We start from the raw sequence: 18110 nt of genomic DNA on the forward strand, positions 1-18110 counted from the left end.
AAGTCTTAAGTCAAAGTGAAGAACAATTTGTTTTACATGTGTAGTATAGGCCGTCAACAATGTCGGTCTAAGGGTCTTTTCATTGACGTATGAAATGACTAAACTAGCCATATTATTTGTTTGAATCTCAAACTGTACCTTCATCAAGGTTCCTGAAGCCCCATTAGTTCATCAGTAATTCGGAAGATTTGCGAATTCCTCAGGGTTAATTTAGTCAAAGATTTTGTGAAACATAAGCAACGTTAAAAAGAGAGTTCGAGCGAAGATTCAGAAAATCATACGGGAGAGATGGAGCAGGCGAGGGTGTTTTTGGCGTTAAAGAAGGAAGAAGAGGAGGGCGTGTCACAACTCACTGTTATTCCCCACAGACGCGGAGTCCAGAGTTTCTTTGAAGGCTTTTCTCTCCGTAATGTCCAAGTCGACCGAATCGAACCTGGTTTCATAGCCTGCACCTTTAAAGTGCCCCCACGCCTCACAGTAATATTCTCTCTTCCTGTTTAATAGATTTTCTTATGAGGCTTTTTGTTTCTGTAGTTTGTTTTAATTTTTAATTTCTTGTCGTGAAAAATAGAAATTGTATTTGAAAATGGTAAATTCTTTCCTGTTGTGATGTGTTTTTTGGAACCAAGGTTGTGCTCGATCTTGTCACACGCACCAACAGATTGCAAGATTATTCTTTGTCGAAATGAGCCTTGGTGTCTTAGATTTGTTGTTCTTTATGTCTGCAGCTTTTTGTCTCTTGGGAAGTGATATATAGTCAGCCTTTTTTTAACTTGGGGAGGCTTCTTTAGGGCCCGTTTGGACGCTGAGAAGATTTTGATTTTGATTTCTCACATTTGCAGCCCTTTTTGCATTGTAATTTGGATCGGATCAAATTCTTGGATTTCTAATTCTGCAGCTGGCAGTTTCATTCACCCTCTTTGCTCCTCAACCTCTCCCCTCCACTAGGAAGTACCCCCTTCCCTCTCTGTCTCACTCTACATGAGCTGCCGGATCTATTCAATTTGTATCCAAAACAGAAATCTAAATACAAAATGGGAGGTATCCAAACAGGCCCTTAGTGTATTTATGACTACTCTTTTACAATAAAAGGGGCTGTCCCAAGTATAAATAAGGGGGCCAATATACCATTTTTCTTTGTGTTTTGCTTCTTTTAAAAACTTTTGTGTTCATTGCGGGCTATGCGACTAGGGGTGCAACTCGGGTCAGGTCGGGTTGAAAGCCAATCCGACCCGACCTGAGTAACCCACTTTTCCAACCCGACCCAATCTGATTTTCAACCCGACCAGGTTCAGCCCGACCTGACCCGAGCGACCCAGTTTTCCAACCCAAACCCGACCTGGCCCGAGCGACCAGTTTTCCAACCCAAACCCGACCTGACCCGAGCAACCCATTTTTCCAACCCAAACCCGACCCGACCCGACTTCAACGCAACCCAACCCAAGTTTTTAAACTTAAAATAATAAAAAACTATAAAAAATGTCGGGTTTCACTCCGGCCGGGTTGCCAAACCCTCAACCCGAACCCAACCGGGGTTGGGAAAAGTCAACCGAACCCGACCCTAGTTACACCCCTATATCGGATGGGTATAGTTTTCTTTAGTTAGGTGATATTTACACCCTTTGTTTTGATAGATATACCCTTTCTTCGTCTTAAAGTTTAAGGACCTCTATGGACGGTGATAATCCTAGATCCTCAATCCATAAAGCCAACAAAAGCCATTCCATTGACTTTTGTAGTTCTTTAATCATCTCACACACGGGTAGTCTGTTTGTGATGGGACGGAAACAAAATGAGCCAAGTCGTGATGGTGATGGTCGGGGGCCATAGATTGGATCGTCAGCATTGATCCAAACGGCACCGTCCGCCTAGTGGTTCTCTTTGGAATTATTGATCCATAAATGAAGAAAACATAGACACAACAATAGTAAAAATTATGTGCTCGGATTCAACCGTTAAACAGAAACATAGGAAAATAGAAGATCAGCTATGGTTTTAATAGTTTTGATTTTGCTCTATATAACTCTAGTTACTCACTAGTCACTATAGTTTTCTGGGTACTTGATCAAATTTGGCCAGCTTTAAGCCTTGGAAGCATGTTTTTAGCGCTTTTAGATTACTCAAAACAATTTTCTTTGTTTTAGGAGAATAATTGACTTGCACCTTTTACTTAATACCAATTGACATGGAAATTTAATTATGTATGCATGTTTCAGATAAAATGGGATTTTTCAAGGGGGAGGAGCGTTGTGTCCAACACAATCACTCTTCTTCATATTTAATTAATCTCTCTTGCAGGCACACCAACTTAGATATATGCACTTAAGCGAATAGACCAATACAAGTATATATATCCTCTATATATACATATAAAATTATGTATTATATAATCCGGGACCCTAATTTTCAAGGAATTCTTTTCCATCAAGAAAGCTATGAGTGGGATCATATGATCCAGGCGGATCTCAAAGGTTGGTCCCAAATTTGGAGGTCCCACATGCAAGAGAATAATTCACATATGTGCATGTTGCATATGTGTGGAGGACAAGATATTCATCAAAGGAGAGGTTTCATAACACATCTAAGTAGTGGAGATCTATCCCTTATTTTGTTTTAAACTTACCTATTTCTTAAGAAGGGAAGAGAATGAAGGAAGGCTAACCCCCTCCTGTAAGATCGTTATGCGCAGCGGAATAAAAATCGCATAGAACTTTAAAATTTTCTTTTCCATATTACAATTGCCCAAGATCCTAGAGTCTAGATTAGTTAATTATATTAATCAAACATAAAGAAATACCTCTTTGAAGAAGAAATTAAGGAACCACGCTGCTTGATCTACTCCTCGAATGGTTGAGATCGTTTTAAATGCTGCGAATCCCGCAAGTTGAACCGATGGATTCTTTTTTTTTGCTCGGACTATTGTAGATGTGAATAACTCTTATTCACCTCTTTAAGGTCTGATCTAATCATTACCTTTGTTGTAAAGAATAAAGAAATTGATTGGAAGCCTCTATCATATAAATGCTTGAATTGAGAAACCAATTGAGAAACCAACTTGAATTGAGACTTCTCGAGTGAATTGACTCTCCCACACCTCCAAGGCTGTGTGGGGACACTCAAGATACATTGTAGAACGTGTATGGATGCTTCTCTCCAGCCTTTGTGGCCTCATCTCATAAGAGTTGGTGCTGGAAACCAATTGCTTGCTTTGTAAATCCTACAATTTAGCAATTCTTATCCATCAAGGAGTTTGAGTGCAACTCAAAGTTCTTGAGAAATTAGGACTCTTCTCCCCAGCTCTCCAACTGATTTAGGAGTGTTGCGGGCCCTACAAACCTTATCCAAATGTGGAGTCCTCTCTCAATTCCCAATTCCGTTCCAATTCCGCAACTTTTGCAAAACCGGTTTGGGAATAACTATCCTCATTTAGATTGTACATTATTATGTTATTATTATCAAATTTATAATACATAAGAATGTTTAGTAATTAAATAATTAATTAATAACTCATATCCAATGTGAGTTATTTCGGCTCCAATTTGTCTTCAAAAAATTCTCTTACTATCTCTTGTTACTTACTTAACAAAGACATGTATATACATATATCAACATATATATATATATATATATATATATACTCCATTAATATCCACATTACTCTAACGGATCATATCCGTCCGTACAATTACATAAAATGCGGAATCTTGATCCGTTTGGATGTTACCGGGTCGTTCGAGTTATGAGTGGGATCATCGTAGGGATCCGATGGTCGTCCTACAGAACCCTATGGTGGCCCACTGCGATCTCGCTCTGTAGTTAAACTACACTCGCATTAGGTCAGTGGTCTCCATCGAGACGTAACCCTGAAGATGACCGTCAGATCATCTTACCCCCAATCACATCATGTATGTGCAAGTCCTTTCTACATAAATACATCTACTGAGTTGAGTCATATGGGAGGGGGACACTATTTACCCCCTTGGCCCACTCTTGGTATACCATTTTGATTAACCTGTGTTCGGCCTCAAAATGCATTTGTAAAATCCTTGTAAAACAATTCAATGTTTCATAAAACTTTCTGATAAACATTTGATCAAGATCGACTGACCAGGCTATTTAATAGGCCTACCACTCTGACAAAATTGTAGATGTCAATCCCTAAAATTTAGGGCGAAGAATCCCTTGTGAGTATCATTATTGGTCTCGAGGGTTTGCCCTGGGATAGCTCTATCCGAATGTGACTCTAAATTACAATCACTATGAGATAGACTAACACCCTAGAATAGGTCGACAGACCAGTAAGATGCCTCAAGTCTAAGGACATGTGAAGTGTCCTGTCTGGAAGAACAACCTCATACTTTCTTGTCCACAAGTTCTTCTTTATTTGATCCGGTTCGGTTGCGCGATCCAATCGTCGTACCCACTCTTCTTGCTTAGGGTCCACTATCCAGATGACCGAGATAAGTCACCTCACGACACGTGCATGTAGGTAAGACTGGTACTAGTTGTATACAGAAAGATATGTCAAGTCTCTTTCCCAACTAGGAACTATTAAGGCTTGCATAGAACCGAGATGCCATATCTCCTTGCTCCCTTAGATCTATAAATCCTTTGAGCATGACATTTTTACTATGCTACTTAAGGATGAACATGTGTCAATAAACAAGTACATTACACTCATTCATTAATATAATTACCCATTCATGTCATGAAATGAACCTTTATTAATTAATAAATGTCATTCTACTAGCTTTTCAGGGCATATATTCTAACAGATAAAATATCTCTATCTCTTATATTTTAGAAGGGGAAAGAGAATTCAGAGGAAAGTTACTATTTTAGTAAGTTCACAACTTACTATTTATAGTAATTTCAAAAGCTTAATATTTTTAGTGAGGAAAAAATATGAATTGAAGGGACCCCCAACTATTATAAATAAGGAGCATGCATGTCAACAAAGGGAGATAGAGTGATTGAAGAGGGTACTCGAATGAGAAACACATTTTCAGGCTTTAAAGAAGAATATCTGAAAAGAAGAAAATATGCATTGAGACGTAGATCTGTGAGGAGTATCTCTCCCATTCATTTCTTCATTTTTTTAATTTATTTTATTTGTATTATTAAGATTTTGTTCCTTCCTGATGTAAATATAAGAAGAGGGAGTAGAATTTTATATGTATGTCGGTTTGTTTAGTTAGGTTGGAAAGATAATTCGTGTTATTTTCAGTCTTTGTAGTTATTGAAAGATTGTTTGGAGAAGGATTAGATTTTCCTCTCCATTACATTGTTTGTGCATAGGTCTTATTCTCAATCGCACATTACATAAATTCTTATAAGGTGTGATTGAAAGTTTCATAGGCTAGATCAGATTATCATCCGTATGCATTCTGCAAAATAATTTCAACGTGCAAAAATACAATTTTGGAAAATGTGGTATCAAAGCCATGGTACGACAGTACCTTGTAAGACCGTGATATGGATTCAATGCGTACACAATGTCGATAATTGAAGGAGTCCAGTTAATCAGAACGTTGAGGTTCATGAAGGCGGACTGACTTGATAAAGTATTAAACCTTGGAGATGAAGCCATGCTATCCTACCGAGTGTGAGCCTCAAAGACCATCTAACTCTTACGTCCATTGGAGATGGGTCCCTTGAGATTAAAAAGGAAGACTTAGTCTAGTAGGGAGATAATTGAAGATGATAGGCTATTACCAACTGGATAGAAGTTTAGATCGACTAGGGAGTTCATATTCTATCAACAGGTACATTCAATATGGGAAGATGTATTCCCTGCTTTAGTCTGATTTGGTAGGTGCAAAACATCCTGACGGGGGGCCATGATCCAAGTTGATCTCAAAGGTATGCGAGCCTAGAGCAAGGCTCCCGAAAGTAAGAGAACAATATTTTACATGTGTGTATGTGTCACATGTGTAGAAGATTAAATATGTTACATGTGTACTCTCCTATTTTGTGGTAAACTTTCCCATTTCCTAGGAAGAGAGGAGAAAAAAAATTCAACTCCTATTTTGTAGGAGGGGAGAGAATTTATAAGAGACTTACTACAATTACCAATTTCTTAGGTTCACCATGACCTTCGTTGAATTTATGTTCTTTTCATTGTTAGAAGGAAAATAATATAATGAATCAGTATGATCCATTGTATTGACATTGAAAGATGTTGTAGGATGCTATAGGAAACTTATCTTCCAGTGCCATTGCAACTATAGTTGATGCTATTGGTGGAGCTGCTGTCGTTGGTGATGAACTTCCATTAAAGGCTACACTGAACATGGTGATTACATATCTACCAAATGCCAATTACGAAATATATAGAAGTTTAGATTGACTAGGGAGTTCATATTCTATCAACAGGTACATTCGATATGGGAAGATGTATTCCCAGTTTTAGTCTGATTTGGTAGGTGCAAAACATCCTGACGGGGGGCCATGATCCAGGTTGATCTCAAAGGTATGCGGGCCCAGAGCAGGGCTCCCGAAAGCAAGAGAACAATATTTTACATGTGTGTATGTGTCACATGTGTAGAAGATTAAATATGTTACATGTGTACTCTCCTATTTTGTGCTAAACTTTCCCATTTCCTAAGAAGAGAGGAGAAAAAAATTCAACCCCTATTTTGTAGGAGGGGAGAGAATTTATAAGAAACTTACTATAGTTACCAATTTCTTAGGTTCACCTTGACCTTTGTTGAATTTATGTTCTTTACTTTGTTAGAAGGAAAATAATATAATTAATCAATATGATCCATTGTTTTGACATTGAAAGATGTTGCAGGATGCCACAGGAAACTTATCTTCCGGTGCCATTGCCACTATAGTTGATGCTATTGGTGGAGCTGCTATCGTTGCTGATGGACTTCCATTAAAGGCTACACTGAACATGGCGATTACGTATCTATCAAATGCTAAAGCCAATGTAAGTGAATTGTATGATCAATGTATGTTTTTTATCAAATGCCAATTCTAGTTAATTTTTGAATTATTTTCTATCGGATTGTGGGATTTGAATTATAAATATTGCATTTGCATTGCATATTGTCTATGAGGTAAATGTCAGGCATTCTTGCCTAGTATTCGTTCACTCCTTTTACTGCTATAATTACTAACTTTTGGTATGTCATTGTCGAAGGATGAATTGGAGATTATCACAAGGACCATGGGGCATAAAGGAGCCCTTTCAGGGGCAAGTGTTATAGTCAGCAAAAAGATTACAGGAGATCTCATCGCTACATGTCAACTCTCGTGTTTTGGAAAGGTTCTTAGCAAAATCTAATTGTGTTTTCATTGTTGAATTTACTGATTGAGAATACACAAAAATTCCAAGAAAATGATGGTTATTGTATTAGAATAAAGATCATGTATTCAAAAAACACTGGTATGAATATTTTCCTGCCTTCTTCTTCTTTTAGATAGTAATGTCAGGGAACTTAACCGGGTAGAACTCACCCCTAAAAGCTAGCCGTTAGAGGGAGGGTGCCCATTCCCTTATAACCCATCCCCACGCATCTCACTTTACCGATGTGGAACTATTTTGCTTTTTTGCGTGGAACCCCAACAATCTCCTCCTCCACGCAGAAGCAACGTGGACCATCTCGCCCCTCCACGCGGCGGCAACGTGGGAATCACGTGATACTATACCGAGGTTTAGGAGATCTTCTTCGAGGGACATTCCTGTCCTCAGAGGCAAACCGAGGTTACCACACCCTGAGCTCTGATACCATTTGTTGCGGAATTGGGGCGAAAATCAGCACTCTGTGGTGGCCCGTTTACAATCCGAACATGAAAGTGTGTTTCCGGTATTATGTATAAATTCTACGCAACATTCCCGAAGTAGATTTGCAAGAACAAATAAATAAAATACAAGCCAAACCACAAGAAAAGCACACAAGATTTACGCGGTTCACCACACGATGTGTGTGGTTACATCCACGGGAGAAGACTTCAAAAGATTTCACTATGTGGGAATCAAGTGGGTTACAAGAAGCACTAACCAGATAACAAAAGCCCAAGCTTTCTCCGGATTACAAAAGAAATAATCTCTACGCCGTCTAGGATCCAAGCGCCTCCGCTCCCTATCGGCCTTGCTTCTTCACCTTTTTCACAACCTCACAAGAGTGCCAAAAAGCCTTGCCAAAAAACCACCTTTCTCAAGCCATGAAGCACACCGCAAATACTCTTTTTTAGTTTGTGGCTTTTCTTCTAAAATATGACACAGTGCACTCCAATAACTTTTTACGTTATTTTTTTCATGTGTTGAAGCCGTACACCACTTTCTCTATTGGGATAGGAAACAACTACAAGAGTCCAAGTTTGATAGAACTTCTATCTATATGAATCCGATAGGAAACAACTACAAGAGTCCAAGTTTGATAGAACTTCTATCTATATGAATCCCAAAGCAAGAGAAAGTTTCCTAATATAAGGATACATATAAAAACAAGTGCCTTACATCATCTGTCTTGTCAAAATTCAAGGCAACCGTAACATTCTCCACGTTGGCTTGAATTTGATTCCTCCAGCACTTGTAAATTTCTTTCATCGCAAAGTCTTCTCCACCACACCCCGAAGGGTGCTAGTTCGACCCAACATAACAAATGTTAATTAAGTCCAAGCAATGCTTGAACTTCTCCGTCGTCACTAGCTTAGTCAACATATCCGCGGCATTGTTTCTTGTGTTGACCTTTGCCAAGAAAATTTCATCTCCTTCATTGACCTCTCCAATCAAATGGTACCTCACGTCTATGTGTTTTGTCCTCGCATGAAAAACTTGATTCCTTGCCAAGTCCAAATCACTTTGGCTGTCGAAATACACACAAGTATTTCCTTGCTCGACCCCAAGTTCACTTACGAGTCCTCTCAGCCATATGGCTTCTTTCACTGCTTTTGTTTCTATCATATACTCTGCCTCTGTAGTTAGACAAAGCTATAGTAGACTGTAAATTGGACCTCCAACTAAAAGGTCCCCCAGCAAGCGTAAAATCATAATTTATAATGGACCTTCTCTTGTCCAAATCTCCAGCATAATCGGAATTCACATAGCCCATGATATTTCCTTTTCCAACACTACTCCTGTCAAACAAAATCCCAAGGGGCGACGTACCCTTCAAATACCGAAGTATCCATTTGACTGCCGGCCAATGTTCATTTCCTGTGTCTACCATGTCCCTACTAACAACACCCACTGCCTATGCAATATCCGGTCTAGTATAGACCGTAGCATACATCATGCTGCCAACAGCATTCGCATATGGAACTCGGGACATGTACCTTCTTCCTTCATCCATCTTAGGAGATAGCTTAGAAGAGAGTTTAAAATGAGCACCAAGTAGAGTAGCTACCGGCTTTGATTTATCCATCTCGTACTTTAAGAGCATCTTCTCAATATACTTCTTTTGAGATAGCCACAAGTTTTCCCTTTCCCTATCTCGACGAATCTCTATACCCAAAATTTTCCTTGCAGTGCCTAGATCCTTCATTTCAAACTCCTTGCTCAACCTGGCTTTCAACTTGTTGATTTCCAACATACTTTTAGCAGCTATAAGCATACCATCAACATATATGATCAAAATAATGATAGATCCATTACCAAAGTTTTTGAAATAAACAAATGAGTCATACTCCTGTAGAAACCTTGTCCAATCATGAAAGTGTCGAACCTTTTGTACCACTGCCTAGGAGATTGCTTCAAGCCATACAATGACTTCTTCAACTTGCAAATATGGTCTTCCTTTCCTTCTATCTTGAAACCTTCTGGTTGGTGTATGTAAATTTCCTCTTCTAGATTCCCATGCAAAAACGTCGTTTTCAGATCATCTTGCTCAAGCTAAAAATCAAATATTGTTGTCATGGCAAGTAATACTCTGATCAAAGTGTGCTTCACTACCGGTAAAAATATCTCATTGTAGTTCACTCCTTCCTTCTGAGCATATCCCTTTGCCACCAAAAGTGCTTTGTATTTTTCCTCACCATTTTCTGAGCTTCTTCCATTTTTCTTTAAAGCCACTTGCACCCAATCGCCCTTTTTCCCTTTGCTAACTACACCAAATCCCAACTCTGGTTCTTCTGAAGAGATTCCATTTCTTCACGCATTGCATCCTCCCAATTCTTGGAGTTTTCACATGCAACTGCTTCTTGAAATGTACCTGGATCTGCACTCTCAGTTACCAATACAAAAGCCAACATATCCTCATAGCCATATCGTACATGTGGCTTGGAGTTTTGCCTGGATCTGCACTCTCAAGCATCCTCCCAATGCGTGGAGTTTTCGCATGCAACTGCTTCTTGAAATGTACCTGGATCTGCACAATCAGTTACCAATGCAAAGGCCAACATATCCTCATAGCCATATAGTACAGGTGGCTTAAGAGTTCTTTGAGATCCTCTAACAGAAGAAGTAATTGATGGGGATGGGTTATAAGGGAATGGGCACCCTCCCTCTAACGGCTAGCTTTTAGGAGTGAGTTCTACCTGGTTAAATTCCCAACAAGTGGTATCAGAGTCGGGCACGTGGTGACACCGGTTTAGCCTCCGAGCATGGAAATATCCCTCAGGGAAGATCTCGGTAACCCCGGTAAGTCTCCGAGGATAGAAAAATCCCTCGGGGAAGATCTCGTAGTTCCCATGTTCCACCCATGAGGAGGGGAAAGATTGTCCACGGTGCTTCCATGTGGAGGGGGAGATTGTTGTGGGTTCCACGCGAAATCAAAGATCCCACATCGGAAGAAGTAATGGATGTGGATGGGCTTAAAAGGGAATGAACACCCTCCCCTTAATGGCTAGCTTTTAGGGGTGAGTTCTACGTGGTTAAATCCCTAACAAGTGGTATCAGAGCCGGGCAAGTGGTAACCCCAGTTTAGCCTCCGAGGATGGAAATATCTCTTGAAGAAGATCTCGGTAAACCCAATAAGCCTCCGAGGACGGAAAAATCCCTCGAGGAAGATCTTATAGTTCCCATGTTGTATCCTTGTGGATGGGCGAGATTGTCCATAGTGCTTCCATGGGAGGGGGAGATTGTTGTGGGTTCCACGTGAAAGTGGATGTGGATGGGCATAAAAGGGAATGAGCACCCTCCCCTTAATGACTAGCTTTTAGGGATGAGTTCTACCTGGTTAAATTCCCAACAAGTAACTGATCACCTATTGGGAGACAAATTTACAGTTTTAAGGCATGATCAATATTCCACCTTATGGGATTTACATATTGTAGACACCCAATTTTGTCAAGGTGGAACTAATGATAGGTTGTTGTGAAGAAGAGTCTCATGACGAGTCCCAGAGCACCTGTTATCTTTCTCTCAGTCTCTCTTTAGGTTATGAAACTAAGGAAATTTCTCAAGAATGAACTTTACCCTAGAGGTGTAATAAAAGCCCTTCTTTACACGGCGTCCTGCCTTTTACGGCACAACCAAAAAATCCATTTTCATACAGCATTTCAACTGAGAAGTTTACTTTGAGTAAAAAACATTCATTTTTACCCAAAACCATCGATATTAGGTTCGTTAGAATCTCCTCGGAACGAAGAATCCAACAGATCTGACCATGTGCGATTCGGAGTCCAAACAGAAGAGTTACGGTCCGCCGAAACTCTCTAAAAACCCATCAAAAGAGACAAAAAATCACATTTTTCGAGACCAAAAAGACGAAAAATTACATTTTTTGAAATGTTGCCTACCTGACACTAGTGTCAGGTCCAATTTCGCAGAGTGCGAAAATTTGGCCAGACCCTCTGTAAATAGGGGGTGAGAGTAAAATCAGATTTTAACTCTCTGAAATCAGATTTTTGACTTTCTGGTTTTTTATTTTTAAATTCCAGACTTATTTTCAGAAAATGCTCATCTATTTCTCCCTTCTGAATTTATGAAAATCCTAGTTTCCTTATCTTTAGAAGAGAAAAAGTTGAGAAATTCTTAGGTAGCTCACATTGTACATTGGCACTCTGCTGAATTTTCAAAGACTCGGAGCGACATCCCCCAAATAGCGCCGTGGTTTTGCGAAATTTCGAAGAACTATTTGGCTATTTTCAATAATAGCGTCGTTGTTCTGCTAAAATCTCGGCAAACCCGAAGCCCCTTCTTTCGAATAGCGTCGTTGTTCTGCTGAATTTCGGAGAACGCAAGGTCCTATTGCCTAAATAGCGTCGTTGTTCTGCTGAAATCCTGGCAAACCCGAAGCCCCTTCATCTGCATAGCCATTGTTCTGCCTAATTCTCGGTAAACCCGAAGCCCTTTCGTACAATTAGCGTCGTTACGCCGCCAATGTCTCGAAAAGCGCCCTCGCTCCTTTGGTAAATTTACATTTATTTACCAGCTTTATACATTTCTATTACAAAATTTAGTGCAGGGTGGTTATGAGATTTAGGGCTTCTATTGCCCTAGATCCTGTAACGTAAACCCCTCTCCTCTCTCTAAATGAGGCTACGTTCCCTCTCCTTATTCTACCACTCTGTGTCTGGTCCTACCATAGACAAAAGAGACAGAGAAGAGAGCCCTGGCGCTCCACGGTGTTGGACAAACGGAGAGAATCATGAACCCAGAGTTTCTTTTCCCTTATGTACTATCTTTTCCATTTGATTTAGTTAACCTGATTGTAGTAAGCTGCGAGATCTTTTGGGACTCATATCATAGCATACGATCTCAATCAGGTTAAAAATCACTTATTTTCGTTATTTTGTAAATTCATTTAATTTAAATTCTGGAATTTTGCCTAATCCAAATAAAGGATTAAAAGATAAGTTTTTCCAATTAAATTCTTCAAAAATGCCAAATCAAGTCAAGAGATAAGATTTACCCAAGCATGAGGGGTGCTTAACACCTTCCCCGAATGTAACAATAACCCTTACCCAAATATCTGTAAGGACCATGCCTTAACAAACAGAGTAAAATTACAGGTTCTAGGCCTAGAGTAAAAGAACCCCTTTGGTTACTGTTCCTCCAATGACACCCTGGTATCTATCCTTATTTCATCGGAAGAACAAGCACGGGTCCTAGGCCCTAACCTAGGTGGCGACTATGAATTTCTCTTTCTTGTGAAATTCGAACTACGATCCCGAGTTCACAAGAAACAGAGTGTTAGAGTATGTGCCCTAAAACCCAGTGTAATTCGCATGTTAATCAATAAAAGTTTCTTTTCATGACAAATTATGAGTATTAAAAGCTAAATATGTGTGACATATTACTTATCATTGACACGTATTTGTCCTTAGGTAGCAATGTAGGAAACTCATGCTCATGGATTCACAGATCCTAAGGAGCAAGGAGATATGGGATTCCGGTTCTTTGTAGACCTTAATAGTTCCTAGTTGGGGTTGAGATTGGACACCTCCTCCTGTATACAACTAGCATCTATCTTGCCAATATGCACGAGATGTGGAGTGACCTATCTCAATCACTCGAGTAGTGGACCCTAAGCAAGATAGAATGGGTACGACAATGAGATTGTGTACTGAACAGGATCACATTAGAATGGCTTGTGGACAGGAGACAGTTGAGCTATTCTACCAGACAAGAGCCTTTACATCTCCTTTGACCTGAGGGGTCATATTGGTCTGTTGGCGAGTCTCTCATTTTTTGTCTATCTAACCATGATTCTCTTGGAGTCACCAGAGGGTAGATTGGAGTGTTAGACAAACCTTCGAGGTCAATAGTGATGTCAAACATGGAATTCTCCGGTTTTGGTCAGAGCAGTAGGCCTAGAAAAATACCTGGCCAGGTGAATTTGATAAAATGTTTATCAAAAGGTTTTAATAAAATAAGTTTCGAAATGGTTTTAGGAAATGAACTTGTGGGCCCACAATGCTTGACTGAAAGGTATACCATGTGTGAGCCCAGGGGGTAGCTGATGTCCACCCCCCGTACGACTCAACGTGGTAGATGTGGATATGGAGAAAGGACTTGCACATTTGATGTGATTAGGGGTATGATGATTTGACGATTATCTTCAGGGTTACGTCTTGATGGAGGCAGCTGACTCAATACGATTGTAGCATTGGCTACGAAGCAAAAATTACAATGGGGCCCACTTGTGGGTTCTGCAAGATCTACTGTTAAATCCCTGCTACGATCCCTCTCACTACTCGATTAACCTATTATAATCTATTAGATCGAGGTCCCGCATTTATGTAGTTGCATATACGAACTAATTTCGTAGCATTGGATGTATTAGAAGGATATACACAATGTATATAGTGTATTTGCACTATGGGATACATTGGGAATACAAAAATGGTTAAGTATTAACCATAAAGGTTATTTTGAGAATTATAGAAAAATATGGATGGAGCTTTTATCCCATTGAATGGGAGGAAATATATTTATTTAATTATAAAAATTAAATAAACAATTGTCAGTTTAGCTTATAGACTGGTTTTACTAAAACAGACATATCTTACTCATCTCTTAGCCAAAATTAATGTGTAAGTACTCGCTTTGAAGAACTTTGAAAGATCTACAAGTTTCTAATTATTATTTTTCCGATTCGGCCATTTACTTGTCCAAATGAGGTTGAAATTTGACCTACAACATTATAGCGGGAATGTAGAAAAAGGAAAGAGTGTATAAAGCAAACTAGGGAATAGATTAGGATGCTAACGAACCAAAGATATATCATGTGATAATCCACTGTGAGTCTGGACATTTATCCCGACTATCCGAGGTTTATAGTCTTGGTGTCTTTTTAATAAACATTGGATTGTTTAACGAAAAATAGTAAAACTGAAACGAACGGTGGATTTCTGGACTGATCTCACATGGTTGGAAAGTACACTCGAATACAAATCCAACGCATCAAGAAACATCAAAATCTGACCAGCGGTTTAGGAGATACGATTTTTTGAAGTCTGGTACAAGTTGCTGTGTGGGCCCCAATCCCGAAGACGGCGGGGCGAGGATACGAGATCCCCGTCAATCCTCTAAGATCTCCACATGTGATGGAGAGGTCTACCAAGGAACTCTCAAAATGGTGCCACTCACAGCATGGGTAGCGACATAAGTGAGATACCTCTTGATTCGAGGACTAGCCCGGAACCAAGAAGTGCCTAAAACAAAGAAGAGTCGCCATCTAGGGTAGTCGGACCTGGAATCCATACAATACTCTGTTGTAACGGATAACCAGAGATACAAAAGTTCGTGCCTGATGACGAATAGGAAAGGTGTTAGGCGCTCCCAATTCGCCCAAGTGCTAGCACCTGGTCTCTTATGCCATTTATTATTAACCTTGAAGAGTTTTAGGCAAAAATCATGTAAAATGGGAACGAATATCCCTGAGATAACGTCTACCTAAGCATGCATGTCCCGGAGATGGGAATAATAAATACACACAAAATATATGAAAGAAGTGTCACCTAAGCATAGCTAGGTTATGAGTGTCATGCCTAATTGGTGTCTAAGTACTGGTGGGCAAACACATGCATACTACAGCTAAAGGTATAAAGTCAGTACATGAAGATAAGAAAACACAACAAAACACATAATACAACCTGACACCATACACAACACAACACGACAAACCCTAGACTCTAATGTGCAGTTTGACTCGGACCAGGATGGCCATCCCGGCTGCTCTACCTATCCCGGCCTCGGGAAGAATCAGAGTCAACGTAGTTCGGTGGCCGATTCAAAGCTATAATGCCTAAATGTTCCTAGACCACACTAGACTCGACACGACATGACTCGTGTTTAAGTTGTTTAAGTATTTTAGACACGCCTATATGGTCCTAAACTAATGCAAATCAACCTAGTCTAATGCAGGTGGGCCCTATATCCTATGTGTAACTAGGCAGTATGTCATAAGAAAAATAATGGGCTAACTAAGTGCATTCTAATCTAGTCATCTGCTCGACTAAGTGTCTAACCGACCACGACTCGAGGCCTCCTAACTCTAAGGACACTGTGGGACCCGATCCCCCGAGAGAGTCGTGAGCGCGCGAGGCGCTACGCTCTCTCTTGGTCTCTCGTACCCACGCGAATGGCGTGTGCTTTTTATTATTGATTTTAATTACCCAACGAAGCAGGCAACAACCAAGCCATAGGGTGCAAACAAACGTGCAACCAAGTACCCATAAGGACAGGGGTAAGCCGCCGAGCCTAGCAAGGTGTGATTTAATTCATCTTTTCCGTGAACTTGGGATCACTAAGGCAATCTGAATTCCACGCAAAAGAGAGTGACAGAGTCGCCACCTAGATGAGGGATCTAGGACCCATAATTGACCAGAAATCTAGACTCGTTACCTGGTTACGAGAATGGAAGGTATGAGGAGTTACCACCACATGCACCATTCCTACCCGATAATCGGTCTTCAATTCCAAAAGTTAACTCTTTTGAATATCTTTTAAATTGCTCATTTAACTCTATATTAATGTGCGAACTATATAACATGCATCCTAAGATCTAATTTCAGTGTAATTCCTAAATGTGTATCTTGATTTTCTTAATTTGTTTGAATTCAATCTAACTGAAAGTTTTCCTAAAATTCTAATTTCATGGAAACTCCTAAGTGATTTAATTACTTTTAATCTAACGATTAATGTACAAAACCCCACCACTTATAAATGGAGCCGACTCGGGCTTGGTATGCCACTCAAGTATCCAAGTTGCCTACGTATTCCAGCCTCACTGGAATCAGAGTCGATCGTAGTTCGGTGCACCTGAAATAAGCTACTTATGCCTAACTCATCTAGGACACCGACCTAGACTGGATTGACTGTTTTAACAGTTTAAGAGAAATTATTTAATTCAAGTTGAAGATTTTATTATCCTAGGACTTCATCTAAGATGCTATATGGTCCTATCTAAGTGCAAGACGTCCCTTAGACTAATGCAGGTTAACCTACATCTTAGGTGACTATGTTTGTCGTAGGGGAAAATTGGGTGACTAGTATATTTAGATTTATGACTCAATTGCTAATAATAACAATCAGTCGTGATGAGGCTGAACTCCCTAACTCTAGGACACCCTAAAACTTAGAATACAACATGACACAAGTGTTCCTAAATGGGGCTCTAATGGTTCCTACGATGGGAAGCCGTAATCCAACGGTTCCAAAGACATGGAGTGAGTTAGTTCAATTTGTTGAACTTGATGATTTTCAATTTCAAGGATTTTTTATTCCTAAACATCTAAGGAATACCAAAGGCTCTATGGTTCGTAAGTTTCGGCCTCGAATCGCAACCATGGAAGGGAATCTTGCTCTCAACACTTATATAATTTAGCACGTAAATTATAGTATCTTATTGCCTGGCATATTTCTCAGGATTTTCGTGGACAGTGGACCTCGGAGCCAATATCATACTATAATTTACGTACTCTAATTATGCAGGATTAATCGCAATTAGTATACGATTACGGCTGCGATCTCGGCAGTTAAATTGTCACAGCATAGCCAATTTACAAAGGCAATCTATGAACCCTAAGGTTTCTGTTTCAAAAAAGTTAGGGATTGAATTTATGATGAAAAGTTAAGGTTTTTTTAAGATTTTTACTGACTTTTGTATTGATTTGCTATTAAATTGTGATTTAATATCATTAAGACCAGATTGCTAGGATTAGACAGTAACCCTAAGCAATCGAACTCCAACTCAGTTAAAACTTTTCCAGTAACAAGATATGGATGATTGTGGCTTACTGAAATTTTTTTATGAATTATCATTATGATTTGATATCAATTTCTGATTTTTCAAAATTCAAATCAGATTATAGATTAACACAGTAACCTATATCATATCAATTTTAAATTACTCCAAACTTTTACAAAATAAACATATAGATGATTAAATCGTACTGAAAAATTTGCATGAATTAGCATTAAGATTAGATATCACTTTCTGATTTTTCAAAATTCAAATCAAATTATAGATTAACACAGCAAAATATAGCATATTAATTTCAAATCTACTTAAATTCTTATAGTATAAAGATAATCATGATCTTAGACTACTGTATGACTTTCATGGATTTTTATTTCGATTTGACGCCCATTTAAATTCACACAAAAATCAGATGAAACTAAAGAATTACTTAAAAAGCAAACATAATAGTATCTAAAATCAAATACAAACTTCCAGTAGATATATAATAGATTATAAATTTTTTTATCA

At 39.2% G+C, this 18110-nt stretch overlaps 1 protein-coding gene across 1 annotated transcript; it reads left to right on the top strand.

Annotated features, from left to right (window-relative positions):
* The first annotated feature begins 247 nt into the window (after nt 1-247).
* LOC143856568 (uncharacterized) lies at nt 248-7429 on the top strand. The gene is made up of 3 exons (XM_077366829.1): nt 248-477; nt 6797-6937; nt 7151-7429. Exons 1-3 carry the CDS (start codon nt 289-291, stop codon nt 7292-7294), a joined length of 474 nt encoding a protein of 157 aa, XP_077222944.1. The 5' UTR covers nt 248-288; the 3' UTR covers nt 7295-7429.
* Nucleotides 7430-18110: the final 10681 nt, after the last annotated feature.

Source organism: Tasmannia lanceolata, unplaced genomic scaffold (genome assembly GCF_043159265.1).
Source record: "Tasmannia lanceolata isolate RefF3 unplaced genomic scaffold, GAP_Taslan_0.1 ptg000023l, whole genome shotgun sequence".
NCBI classification, from domain to species: domain Eukaryota; kingdom Viridiplantae; phylum Streptophyta; class Magnoliopsida; order Canellales; family Winteraceae; genus Tasmannia; species Tasmannia lanceolata.